Source organism: Aplysia californica, unplaced genomic scaffold (assembly GCF_000002075.1).
Source record: "Aplysia californica isolate F4 #8 unplaced genomic scaffold, AplCal3.0 scaffold00288, whole genome shotgun sequence".
Taxonomy (NCBI): domain Eukaryota; kingdom Metazoa; phylum Mollusca; class Gastropoda; order Aplysiida; family Aplysiidae; genus Aplysia; species Aplysia californica.
In genome coordinates this window covers 293,760-307,414 of record NW_004797558.1, presented here as the reverse complement: position 1 = coordinate 307,414, position 13,655 = coordinate 293,760, and the positions used below count along the sequence as shown (strand labels likewise).

Here is a 13,655-nt window from a genome sequence, read left to right as displayed (position 1 = left end):
TTTTACCGCGCTCGCAACTGCATAAGCTAATATGAGCGCATGGGACACATTCAACATTGGCCTAAACATTTTCAGTTGGGGGGAAATTTTGAATTTTGTCCGGGTGGCGGCTGCAGCCTACCCTTATCGATTTTGGACCACCAAGGGATCTTTAACATGCGCAACCTTTTTTGGGGAGGGTAAATGTTTTACGGCGCTCGCAACTGCGTAAGGTCAGTAGAAAGGCTGCAGAAAGCGTCAGGAGCCCAGAGGAGGGGGCAAAGGAGGCGAGGGAGTGGTGGTAGAAAGAGGAGACGAAAGCGTACCACAGAACAGGAAAGGGGGTGAAAGGAGACAATTTTAGAGAAGAAACATTTTCGGTCGCTACCCGGATTCGAACCAGGGACCTTTGAATGAGAGGCCAACATCTTAACATCTAGGCCACGAGAGCCCCCGTGCGCAACCTGCACACGGGGCTTCCGAGATTTTTCGCCCTTGTCCGAGAAGGCTAGGTGTAGATCTTTCCGTATTCCTACCATGAGATCAGGAGTGTGGCTGAAAGACAACAGTAACAAGGAGCCAAAGAGTAGTAGTAGAAAGACTGCAGAACGAGTCAGGAGCCCACAGGAGGAGGCAAAGGGGGTGAGGGGTGGGGACAGAAAATGTAGACGAAAGCAGAAAACAGAACATTGTTATAGAGCAGACACCTTAACCTCTAGGCCACGAGAGCTCCCTGACAGATGTTAAGTTGAAAGAAGGAGCAAACTAAACCAGACCATACACTGACGTACGGTCTCGAACTGTGCTCACTTTGGTGGCAATATAAGCCGCCGTTTGCGCAAAATCCAGTATCGCATCAACGTGCGACCATGACGAAGGCTGAGACACTTTGATCGTGCCAGAGCTATGGCATGGCTGCCGGATGGAGTTGGAGCCCGAGAAGTTGCCAGAAGGCTTGCAGTATCACACTCTGTCATTGTCCGCCTGAGGCAGCTCCATCAAGCCACTGGGTCAGTCCAAGAACGCCCACTTGCAGGTCGACCCAAGAAGACAACTAGGAGTGTTTGCAAGTGGTCCTTAGCTTAGGTTGAGGTCTGTATATGTGCTTTTTAAAAATCTTTTTTTTCTTTCTGGGGGGGGGGGGGGGGGTGCTAGGATACAATAAACCTCTGCTTCCCATTAACCATAGAATTCATTAAACAAACGAGTCCTTTTGCACGTCCTACTGGGGGTCAAGTCTTTTTATTCCCCCTCTCCTCTGTTAAAAATGTAAAGCTCAGCTAACCCTGCATAAGAAACGAAATAAAATAGAATTGAAGACTGTATACTGTATATTCCCCATCCCCTCGTTAAAATAAACAGAGACAACTCTACTGCAAACGTATACGAAATAAAATAATTTAATCAGATATCTATAAATAATTATAGAGAAACGATTGTATACACTTCAAAATGTTTATTGAAGAAATGCCCCAGACTGGTAGTCCATGTACAATGCACGTGAAGAACAATATATGAGGGTGAGACCAACAATGTCCAGATAAAAAGGTTAAAGGTGATGAAAGATGATCCGGTAAAACACAGATGATGTAATGGAAGGCAATAACAGTAAAAATCCGTGCACAAAGTACCGTACAGTATTTACATTACATTTTTATCATCATAATACACTATGAGAACCCAACAGACTCAGATTTATGGTAATGTCTAAAATGGTTCAAGATGCTGTCTTTTGCTTTTTAAAAAATCAATAATTAAAAAAAACAACAAACACACACACAAAAAAAAAAAAGAAAAAAAACACCAGCGGTAAGAGGAGAGTAAACAAAAAATAGATATAACTTTCCAACAAAGAAAAGGTCATAAGAAAAATGTGTCTTCATACACACTCTCCTACTACCTATTGTTATACACAGCACTAGATATACCCGTATCAGACATTCATCAAGAGCAGACCTCGGTTTTATAAGGGAGGAACTATATCTTATAAGAAGTTACAAGCACAAAAGTGACACTTGTAACATTCATTCCGAATAGAATTATTATAGAATCAAACTCTTTTTTGGCATAATAATGCTACAATTTAATTGATGCAAAATGCATTTCCAAGGAATCAAAACAGCGGATCCCAATAACATTTTGTTTTATAGAGTAAAGAAAAAAAACAAACAAACAGCGTAAATTGAGTCCGAAAAAAAAATCTAACACATATACAGAAAAAAAGTGGAACAAAAACAGCCGCACATACATGACGGGAGCAGGCCTTAAGAGAAATTTCTATCCACTGGTGAAGAGCAGAAATCTATGTGTACCTTCACGATCTGAGCCAAAGAATGGAAGAATGGCAATTGTGAGTGCACATAATGTTGAGATTAAAGAGTCTGAGAAGAGAGTTATTGAAGAAAATGCCAGGGAGCTCAGGAACAGAATATATATGAGAACATAAAAAACCCATCATACTATAGTTTTAACTTGAGAACGATAATGTTAACTTAAGAAAGAAAAACAATGACTAGTATCCACTTACACACTTTACTTTTAGAAGAAATTATAATATTAAACTCAGCCACAGCTTAGTTTCTTGAGATAAACATTCTCCCGCCACATGTTAAGACAAAGAGAAGAATCCTGAATTAGGATTAGGCTCTTCGTTCTCCATGATTTTTCAAGAAATGAGAAAAACCAAATACATTAAGTGAAAGCCATGGTCTCATCCTAACAACACTTAATAATGAGCATTAAAAAAAAAAATGAATAAGGAACCAAGAACAAATCGAAAAAATGAATTGAGTATATCTTTCACATTAAAAAAAATGAAAATGTGTCCAGCGATGATAAGAAGAATGTGCTGACAAAACAAAAGCAAAAGTCAAGTGAAAATAAGAAAAGAAAGAAAAAGATTGCTGTCTCCACAGTATGTGATTCTTCAGCAGGCTGCATTGATTCTTGCGTGATAATTGTAAACATTTTCAGTTGTGTGAGCATTCTGAACAAACGCACACAAAAAAAGCATTAATTGTACACCTTCAAATATAACAAAACAGACAATTCTACAAAAAAATGAAAGCATTATTGCTCCCACATTGCAAAGAAAAATAAAAGTACGACAAAATGAAAGAAACCATAAATGATACGCTTCTGATTTGAAGACCAAATATTACATTAGCTACATAAAACGTCATTTATGGTTTAAAATTGTTTATGAATGCCCAATTTGTCCGAACCCTTTCTCCGGCAAAACTACGATTATAAATGACGGGGAGCATGGCAGAAGACACCATCTTTCTTAATATGTGTACAAGTGTCCACAACGGTATTGAAAGTACTTTCTACTGCATGACTTTCCTTCATCATCCCCTGAGGTAAAGGTTTAAGTGAAGCAGAGGTAAAAAAAATTAAAACACTCCAGAACATTCACATGTAACACAACATGCAACTCCCTGGTCAAATAGTATCTATAATCTGATGCAACCAGTGCTATGATGAGAGCTGATAAGATTATTTAAAACAAAAGTGCACAATACTAACCAAGCTCTAACAGAACTTTTCTTTTAACAAAAGAAAAATAAATTCACAATATTTTCATATAAATAGAGCTAGCACAAACTAAGCATAATGCAAAGGCATACTGGAGCAATTGTCCCATCACTGAATTGGACAAAGCTGACTTTCAAGAAATTTGAAATAAAAAATAAATATTTGGAGTCACTCTACTTCACATATATATTAAATCTTTCTCCCACATCTAGACAACAATAACTACCAAACTACTGAGTAAATTTGTAGCATTCTCAGGAAAGAATTAATGTTAACCTCGAAAAAGCAATGAACTTAAAAATATAATCTATATGGTTTTTAATCTCAGGACAGCAGATGCATTATCATGAAAGCGGTTTCTAAAAAAGCAACCAATTGAAAAACATGACTTTAATCTCAGTATAACTGTCAAAAACTATATACAAAAAGGTTCTATGTTGAGACTTACCCAACCCTGTGAAATTACAATACAAAGGACTAGACAGCCAGTTCCTAGGGAAAACAATGTTTACGCATGACATGACAGTAAACAATGGGACTGCACTGTTCATTCACAGATTAGAATAAAACCGATACAATATTTCCAAAGCATCTAATACTGATAATAAACTGCCAAAAACACAAAATGCCACTAGATTCACATCTACAGACTTTCAAATCGACAGTGCAGACAGTTTTTTAATAAACATAATCTTTCACACACACACACATAATTATCTGCAATTAAGATTTTTCTCCAAGCAAAAGAATGTTGAAACAAAAGGTATTCTACGATTGGCATCATCATATATATATATATATATATGTATATAAACACTCCTATATAACAAAAACTTTCAATGCATGTATTCTGGTAACAATGTACATTTGACACGCCATACATGATTTCAAATACCACGGCTGAAGGATTACTTCCCATTCATGAATATCACTGCTATATAATATAATCATACTGTCCATGTCTTTTCTCTTCACATTTTTTATTACATCTAATCAGAGCCACAAACGTACTTTTATCTGCACTAAAAGGAGCATATCAAATTTGTTACCTCAAAAAAGGTATGAACCCAAAGATAGAACAGTGCTACACAAAATTGTACACAAGTAATTAATCATCATTAATATGTTAACTGGGGATAACCTTTTTTTGTATGTTTCTACACCCTTCGCAAAATCTTTTCAATCTGCATAAATGCAGCTATCCGCGTAACTCAAGATTCAAAGATATATTTTTTTTTTGCAGTCACGAATCACAGACTGTTGCATTCTCATATGACATTTACATTGATAAAAACCAGTTTACTCTCCTAAGTTCTGACTGTTAGCATCCCATTACGTATTAGTTGCACTGTACATGTGAATGCTGGTTTTGAAAAAATAAATGCAGCAGGTAAAGTAAAGACATAATTCAAGATACATTTTAAAGTGGCCTCGAGCACGGTATTATTCTGTGAACACAAAACTCCATGAAGCAAATACGGCTGTGTGCTCAGTACCAAAGTAAATCCAACCACAACACCTATAATAAAAGCACCAATTCTAAAGCTAATGCATCAACCAAAGATATATATTCATTAAAAAAACAACAACACACACACACACAAAAGAAAACCAATCTTGGCAAGACAAATGTTTACCAACACAGAATAATGCTTTCAACTTTTGATTTCGTTTGTTCTGGAACACTTTTACACAAAATAAACATTCTGCAAGGAGATACTTTTTTGCTAAGTATACAAATTGTACACAGAGCACAAACAATAGCACACATTTCATGTTACAGAAACTACCTGTATGAAAAAAAAGATGTGTGATGACCACACACCTTTAGAAGGTTATCTGAGTATCTTTACAGTACAGTCTGATTAATACCAGAAAAGTCTGACAGTCGAAACTAACCAGTCCAGTGACAAACGTCTCTTGTGAGCAGCTAGAACTTCGGATAACACATCTTCACACAATTCTCAACACGAAACAAGATAGGAATTGGATCCAGATCCAAATCATGACTTTTCCTTTGCTGAGTGTAGCATCAACCTGCCGCGTGTATCACTGTGATCGCCTTTTATCAAAGACCATGAGGGGTAAGACTGAGCAACCCTGCTATTTTGTGCAACCAAACATCTCAACAGGGTACTTGGCTCCCCCCAAAAACAAAAACGTAGTTTATAAAAAACCCTAATAATCAGCCGGTGTGTTCTCACTATCATTTTTATATTGTCATCAGTGTCAAACGCAGTATCTGTCGCCTTAAAAAATGATTAACTTTTAGGCTACACAAAATTTCTTTCATGAAAACTTTGAACAAATAATTTAGCCAAAATTAGGCTTATATAAAAAAAACCCAATGTATTAAAAAGCTGATAAGATTACTCAAATTTCCTCCATGGTAACTGCTGCATCAGAAACTGACGACGTAGGACCACGTACGAAATTATTTAAATTTATGCAAGTGAGATTAGAACATGGCTAACGTTAAAAAAAAAATCAATTTAAGCTGTTTAGTCAGTCATGCGGATTGATTGTAGCATGGGTGGTATCATTTTCGAAACAGACTATCATTATTATTCTATCAATACTTATTCCCAGTCAAGAGATGACACAAAACAGCAGAGAGAGAATTCCATCTGACAAGTCACACAGTCTTTGCTTGACCCTCACCATCAAGTGCAATAGTGTAACCGCGGCTACAACTAAGTCCTTATCCAGCCTTCTGCTTACTCCGGAAGGGCTCGTTGCTCTGGACGCGGATCAGCTCATCAGCCTGACTGTCCACAACTGACAGCGAGATGCCGAACTGGGCGGCGTAGTAGGTGAGCATGATGATCTGGTGGGAGAAGGGCACGGAGAAGGCAAACATGTTGATGGCGATCACCAGGTCGGACACCATGAAGCAGACGGCGCCGATGCAGCCACAGAGCTTGGTCCACGTCCAGAGGTCATCGTAGAACTGGACACGAGCCACTGCCCGCCACGCCATCGTGCAGATAAGGGTCAGGTAAAACGGCGCCAGGTAGCTCATGATCCCTGTCAGGTACATCTGCAGGTAGGAGTAGACGGACAGGCCCACGAAGAGGAAGACGGTACCGGCGTAGGGCTTGAGGGGACGCCAGCCGAACGCCCGCGCGTACATGGTCTGGGCGATGGCAAAGCTGAGGAGGCCCATCTCGAAATTCATGAAGGAGTGTTTCCAGACCAGGAACGCGTCACCGATGGCGGAAAAGACGAGGCCCACCAGGATCCGGCGCGAGTAGCGATAACACTCGTCTAGGCTCATGCCGTGCAGCAGGACAAACGCGATAAGGGAGACGACTGGCAGGCATTTCACGATGCAGAAGAAGATAGAGGAGCGTTCCTCCTGGCCGAAAAGCACGAAGAAGATGGCAACTGTCTTGAAGAACGGGACCAGTTTAGGACCGACGCTCTTCAGCTGCGAAATAGAAAAAAACAAAAAACAAAACATTAGTACATGTATTATTAATACATTTGAATAAGAAGTATTGCATTTGTTTTGATTGTTCAAGTACAAAGAAGCATATCGACATTGCAACTGAATATAATAGATGAGCATTATTGGATTCGCTTTGATTATTCAGGTAAAGGGAAGCACACATCGAAACAGGAACTGAATATTAGTGCTGAAGAAAAACAAGACAAACAATAGAGGGGAAGAAGGCGTGTAAAAACCTACGAAATGGGCGCTCTTCTACCACCAACAGCGTCATTGTCGGAGATTAGAATATAACTGCTCTTCTACCACCAACAACGTCATTGTCGGAGATTAGAATATAACTGCTCTTCTACCACCAACAGCGTCATTGTCGGAGATTAGAATATAACTACACGTCGTAAAAACCATAACATAATATAGTCCATAGCGAGCTGTGGTGATCATCGTGCAGGCTCGGAGGCAACCTCCTTCATCAACAAGTACTATCGAACCCGCTCTACTCTAACGGCTACCTGTCCTGGACAATCGCCTGTGCAAACGACTAGGTTTTACTTCCCACTTCCCATCTTGCGTTTAATAAGGCTGTCGAAGACGCCCACCTATCTAAGGCAACTACTTTTCTTTTCGACAATAGGTGGCTGTCTTGGACAGGAACTACGACTGTATACCGAGCGTTTAGGTGTCGAAGAGTCTTTTTAAAAAAAAAGTTTTAGTTGGAGTTTTACGGGATTTGCGACACAATAATGTCATATAAGTGCCGAAGATTAGAGGTGTTACAAGGGAGGGAGTAACAAACAGAAAAAAGGAGGGGAGATAAATACGATAGGTGGTTTTTTAAAGTAGTTTTAGTAGAGATTTTACGGCGCTCGCAACTGCATAAGATCATTCGAGCGCCAGAAGATTAGAGGTGTTACAAGAGAGTTTGTTTTAGTTTTAGTAGAGCTTTTACGGCGCTCGCAACTGCATAAGGTCATATGAGCGCCAGAAGATCAGAGGTGTTACAAGGGAGTAACAAACATAAAAAAGGAGGGGAGATAAGGACGATATATGTTTGATAAGAAAGAAGGAGCAAACCACACTAGAGCACTCGCCAACCACCCACGAATCATTTATACGGCGCACCAGCAAGGAAACAACCATTTTTCGACCCGCCACAAAAGAAATTATAAATAAATAAACTGAATTAAGAGAGGTTATACGTGATAGAAGTTTAATGAACAAACAGAATAAGATAAAACAGCAAACAGCATATATCAAAACAAAAACCAACACAGTTTCGAGATGGAAGCTTCAGACGAAAGAAGAAAGAAAGAAAAGCATTGTCTTTCTTGACACCGGAAACGAATAGGACAAAAAATGTGCTGGGGCAGGAGCTTGATTACAGCCACCACCCGATAAATCAAAGTCGGTCACGGCGCCTCCACTTGGACTATGACGTCCGGGTCAAGATCGTGACCCCTGGCCCCTTCTCTCTCCCCCCACCTCCCCCTTCCCGACACCGTTGGGCACGAGACCACAGTCTGCTTACGTCAGGACGTTGAATGTCGCCGAGGACAAATGAGGGCAACAACAACAGCCGTGAACAGTGAGAAGACTAGAGGACAGCTAGAGATCGATCGGCCGCCGGCGCCGAGTCAGTTGTATTAATTTTTTCCTTCACAGCGGAGAGAGAGAGAGGGGGATTACGAAACTAAGCGCATGTTTCTCCGCCTTTCGATTCTTTACTATCGGAAACGAACAATAAAACAGAGGCCTTGTCTTCTTAACAGTCTTTGCCTTGAAAGTGGGGTAAGAACCTACACTACAATGTACTCTATTATGTGAAATGGATCAGCGTTAATGCACTCTGAGAATGACATCATAATAATGTACCATTTTGTAGGCAATAAACTAGCGTTATTGCGCTCTTAGAATTATGATGTGTGACGCGCATCGGCGACAAAAAGTGACACGATCAAGCGCCTACGCACTCCTGCACTGCCCATTATGGTTAAGATGCGATATACGGAGGATACCTAGTCTACTGCAGAAACGACCATATTTCAACCAGAAACCCATTTATAAAGTTAAACGAACAGGCAACACCAGATGGACCAGTTGTATATTTTGACACCGCCCATCAACACGATTTAGATTACTATGTTGGCGGGTGCTTCATTCAGCCCTGCCTATTACGACCAACTTAAACTGCAGAGCGCTATACAACACCCCAGCAGGCCACATGCGTTACGACCGAACCTGCTCTAAAGACCACATTTCCGCAACAATCACAAAATGATGACCCCCACTTCCCTCTTACATTTTATATTATAATTACAAAGTCCCAGACACCCATATATATGTTTTAAGACAACCGCTCTTCTCCTCGACAATAGGTGACAGCCTTGGAGAATTTCTACAGAACTCGACTAAATAACATACATGTATAACCGTTAGACCACATGCATTGATGGCAACACCAGGGCATCCACAGGACATAACAGTACGCCCACGATACATGTACAATTAGCATAGCTTCGGTAGGTCCAGAAATTACAGGACAGAGACAAAATATTCCATCTACACGCTTAACGCTTCACAAGATTAATTCCCTGCAGTTAAAACACTTCGACCCTCAGCTCAAGAAACCATGTCGATTTGCAGGGAAACTGAACCGTTGATTGTGATCTATTTTCACTCAACACAAGAGGAAACAGTCACTCGATATAGAAACCTACGACGGGAGCATTCGCCCAGGGATAATAAATCCATAACACGTAACCCCAGCCACCATGCGAACATTATCGAAGACTATGCGACATGCATGTCAGTGCCTGCCAAAGCTATTATTGTTGACTGTTCTTCGCAGGGTGCTGAAGAGGTCGATGCAGAATGGGGGGGGGGGAGGTCACCAACAGAGACGATGACAGCCGAGCTTAAGATTGGTATAATCAGATCGATGACCAGCGACATGAGTGCTGCTAAAACGCTTTTGTTCGATCTGAAAAGTTTGGGTTTTTTTTGGATTGAAGCAGATCTTTGAGCTCTGTATTTCTTCATGCTTCCAACTACTCCCACCATTCCCAAACCAAGAATCATACACTGATAACACAGTGCCCACAATCCCACGCCTGCCTTATTATAGAAAACTGAAAAAGTAAAGACCACCAAGTAAATAAACATCACCCACAGCATAGCTGAACAACATGCGGACAGAGGATGCACCAGCCGACAGGTACCGTACAACTATTCCAGTGGTGCCCTCCAACCACTCGCAGGGCAGCTGTTTCACCTTTTGAATTGAACAGAAAGATAATAACCCCTAGACATACAGCGTTTCTTATTTTAACCCTATATTTCTAGTGATGCACGTCGCGTGTGGGACAAGTCGGCGACAAGAAGCAAACAAAGAGTTGGTTCTCATTTTGGACCCGCATTCTGGTTATTCGACAAAACTCAAGGACGCGTTGTATAGGGGCACACAAAAAAGAAGATGCAAACGACAGATCTTTCAATTCCATTTACTTTAATCTAAAAACGATGCATACATTACTCAGTTCTGTTTACTCAAATCTTAATCTTCGGTGCAAAAAAAAATGCACATAATGAAGTGTGCAGCAAGTGGTCAGCAAGTCACATACTTCGTTCTTCAAGGTAGATTAGATGGGGAGGCCTGAAGTGTTGATGAACTCCGCAGTGATTCCCAGGTCGAGAGGGCTGCCATGCAACTTCTGGTGCATGTCCCTCGGTTGAGGCCAGCATTTTTGTCTTGCCGTATCCAGTAGTAGGCAGTCCTGGAAAATACACCGTGCATCTTGGCGGCTGGCACCACAAGGGCAGTTGGGTCCACCACTGATCTTGAATCGAGAGAACATGTAATGCTTCAGCCTGTTGAGTTCTGTTCTGGGGCTGGAGATTATCACTTGGTCGGCTCTTGGGAGCTGGTAGATTGGGTCCTTTCTCCAGTGCTGTGGGTGCGTCTCGTTCCACAGGGCATGGCCTGCTGACTTATCAAGTCATGTGAGGTTTCACGAAAGAGAAATGCTGAAACCAAGAGAGAACCCCGCAAGCTGCGCATGCAAACATAATCAAATGGACGTGGAGCTTTTGATTGCTCAAAATGTGGCAAACTTTTCTCTGGTAGAATTGTATGTACTTGTCACCGTCACACATTGACGGACGAGCCATTATTATCACTATTGTTTTTTCTTTTATCATCATTATTATTGTTATTATCATTATTAGCATTATCATTGTTATTTTTAAAGAATACAATTTTGATAATAACTTCCTTATCATCGTTAAAGCAAATGTTTCCTTGAAAACAATATTCAGTTGTTTTTTTGTTTTGTTTTTGTTCTTCTTCCAAATTGTAAAGACTATTATGCAGTAACGGCTGCAATGCCTCGGTTACTGCTGCTAATCGGACTTGTTATGTGTCCGGTACGTTCTTATAGAGTTAACCCGCCTATGAAGGCGACTGTTACGCAATAGAGCAACAGCTTGTTCTCAAACCCACGTGATCACGTCAGCCCCCAGCGACATTCCTCCTGGAATTACAGTGAACCTGAGCAGGTGTGAGCCATCTATAATGCAACGGAGAGCGGGTCAATAAAAACACGTTGTTCCGCCGCAGGAAGCCATTGAGGTAGGACAGAACTGTCCACGCACGCGATCCTATGGATGTTTGATATGGAAGTAATTAATCATAATACTCTCTCAGTTAACTCCCTTGTGACGGCTCCCATCATCATGTAGACCCCCAAATTTTTCCCCGTCGTGGATCAATAATGTTTATCTGATATTACCTTACACAATCTGCCTCAGAATTCTAGCCAGGCTTTCGTTTCGTGAAACCAGAAGCGCATCGGTTTCGGCGCCACCTGTCCGTAGATAAACACATTGTACGACAGCAGCAGAGCAGCACACAGGAAGTAAACATAAGCCCAGTTTAGTTTTCTGTGCAGAACACTATTATTAGTAGCAACGAAAAGGCAGGTTGGGGGGGGGGGGGGGGGGCATAAACAGAAGACTCACCAGCCACGCCCTTGGAGAGACTGAGTTTCACGTAACATCACATTTTTGCTTTGGCGAGAACCGAGTTACACACAACATATTACTGACACAGATTCTGCACACTTCGTCAGAGGGTCGAGACAACCTGACCTAGATCTATATCTACTTTTTAAAAAAATCAGGTTGACGCTTAACAAATAAGGTGTCAAAACATGTCAGTTATAAGAATGTCAATCTTTGAATCCTATTACTCAAAAATAAGCGTCATCGAGTTAGAACTCTGACATTCTAAAATGCGCAGTGACGCCCGAATTTTAAAAAAATACAACGTCGGGACAAGTGGGCCTCGCTAAGAACAAGATTCGAACCTCCGCTTTCCACGAATTCTGCACGTGTGAAGACGAAAATCAACTGCACAACAGACTCATGTCGGGGTATTTTAATTTCTTCCCCCTTTTTTTTGGGGGGGGTATATTAATCAATTGAGAGAGAGAGAGAGAGAGAGAGAGAGAGAGAGAGAGAGAGAGAGAGAGGGGGGGGGGGGTGGGGGTGGGGGGATGATAGGTGGTATTTTCCAAAGGAAAAAACAAAACAAAATTAATGTAATTTTAAAGTGAACCTGAGCTACTACTGGATGCAGGTGCATGATCACAAGCGAGGTGAAAGCTCTGTGATCTCAAACTTATACTGTTCCATTATCCCTTTATTTTCACTATCAGAGACTCGACTTTCAACATGAGGGTACTGAATAGGTCCATTTTAAAAGCATAAAATGTCAACAATCTTTACCACCATTTCATCGACCAGATTACTGCTCGCGGTTAGAACTTAAACAATTATATTGCACGAAAGAGTGAACTGCTATGTTAACATTTCCGACGATAAAAGTTCCCTTACGCAAAGAAAGACAAGAGGAACAAAAATAATGTCTCTGACTAGTGAAATGGGTGGGATTAAAGGGTGAAGGGGGTGGGGGGGGGAGATCTGAAATCTTGATTCAACTGAATAGCCCAATGTCTTTGTCTGAAAAGATTGTAAATATCTAAAAAAAACAAACAAACATGGACTTAGTACAATAATATCAATATAGATTGCTTAAAAGGCGAATTGCTCCGACCCTGCCTGTCAGGCCCAGTCCATACTAAGCAGGGCAGGGCACAGCGTCCTATCAGAATGAGCTAGTTTAACTATAAAAAAGACCCCCACGTCGGCACCAAGTAGTGTCTTCAGACAAATAATCTCGATAGAAGGTATGATTGTAAGAAAAATGAGAGCATTGTTGTTGTCTTTTTTTGTAATACACTCTTTGATAGAGGTATCGATATTGCAAAACAAAAATGACCCTGAGAGTTGAAGAAGCAAAAAAACAACAACAAAAACCCAACCCCAAAACAAACAGGATGTTGAAAGAATACAGGTATACTGACTCGCCACGCACAACCGGGCAGTTTCAATCCAAGGACACAGCACTATTGTATAGCAATATACCGTAGCTTTCCTTTTCTCTACTCCGTCATGTCGAGTACAGCCACAACACGACACAGTTCAACAACCTATCAAAGGACTAGATCTAGATCTATATGGCTATCAAGTTCAGGCAAAGAAATTATACTTTCACGACAAGTACGTGAAAGATTTGGTCGTATATACGCCCTCGAAAGAACAAACGACTATAGAAAAGACCCCCCCCCCT

The 13,655-nt window shown here is 40.9% G+C and overlaps 1 protein-coding gene across 1 annotated transcript in view; it reads right to left on the bottom strand.

Annotated features, from left to right (window-relative positions):
• Positions 1-1,420: 1,420 nt before the first annotated feature.
• The window catches only part of LOC101853947 (lysoplasmalogenase-like protein TMEM86A), a 24,854-nt gene continuing 12,619 nt past the window's right edge, over positions 1,421-13,655 (bottom strand). The window contains exon 2 of the mRNA XM_005101560.3: positions 1,421-6,946. Coding sequence (XP_005101617.1) covers positions 6,218-6,946 — 729 coding nt within the window. The 3' untranslated portion in view covers positions 1,421-6,217. The remainder of the gene's footprint in view (positions 6,947-13,655) is intronic.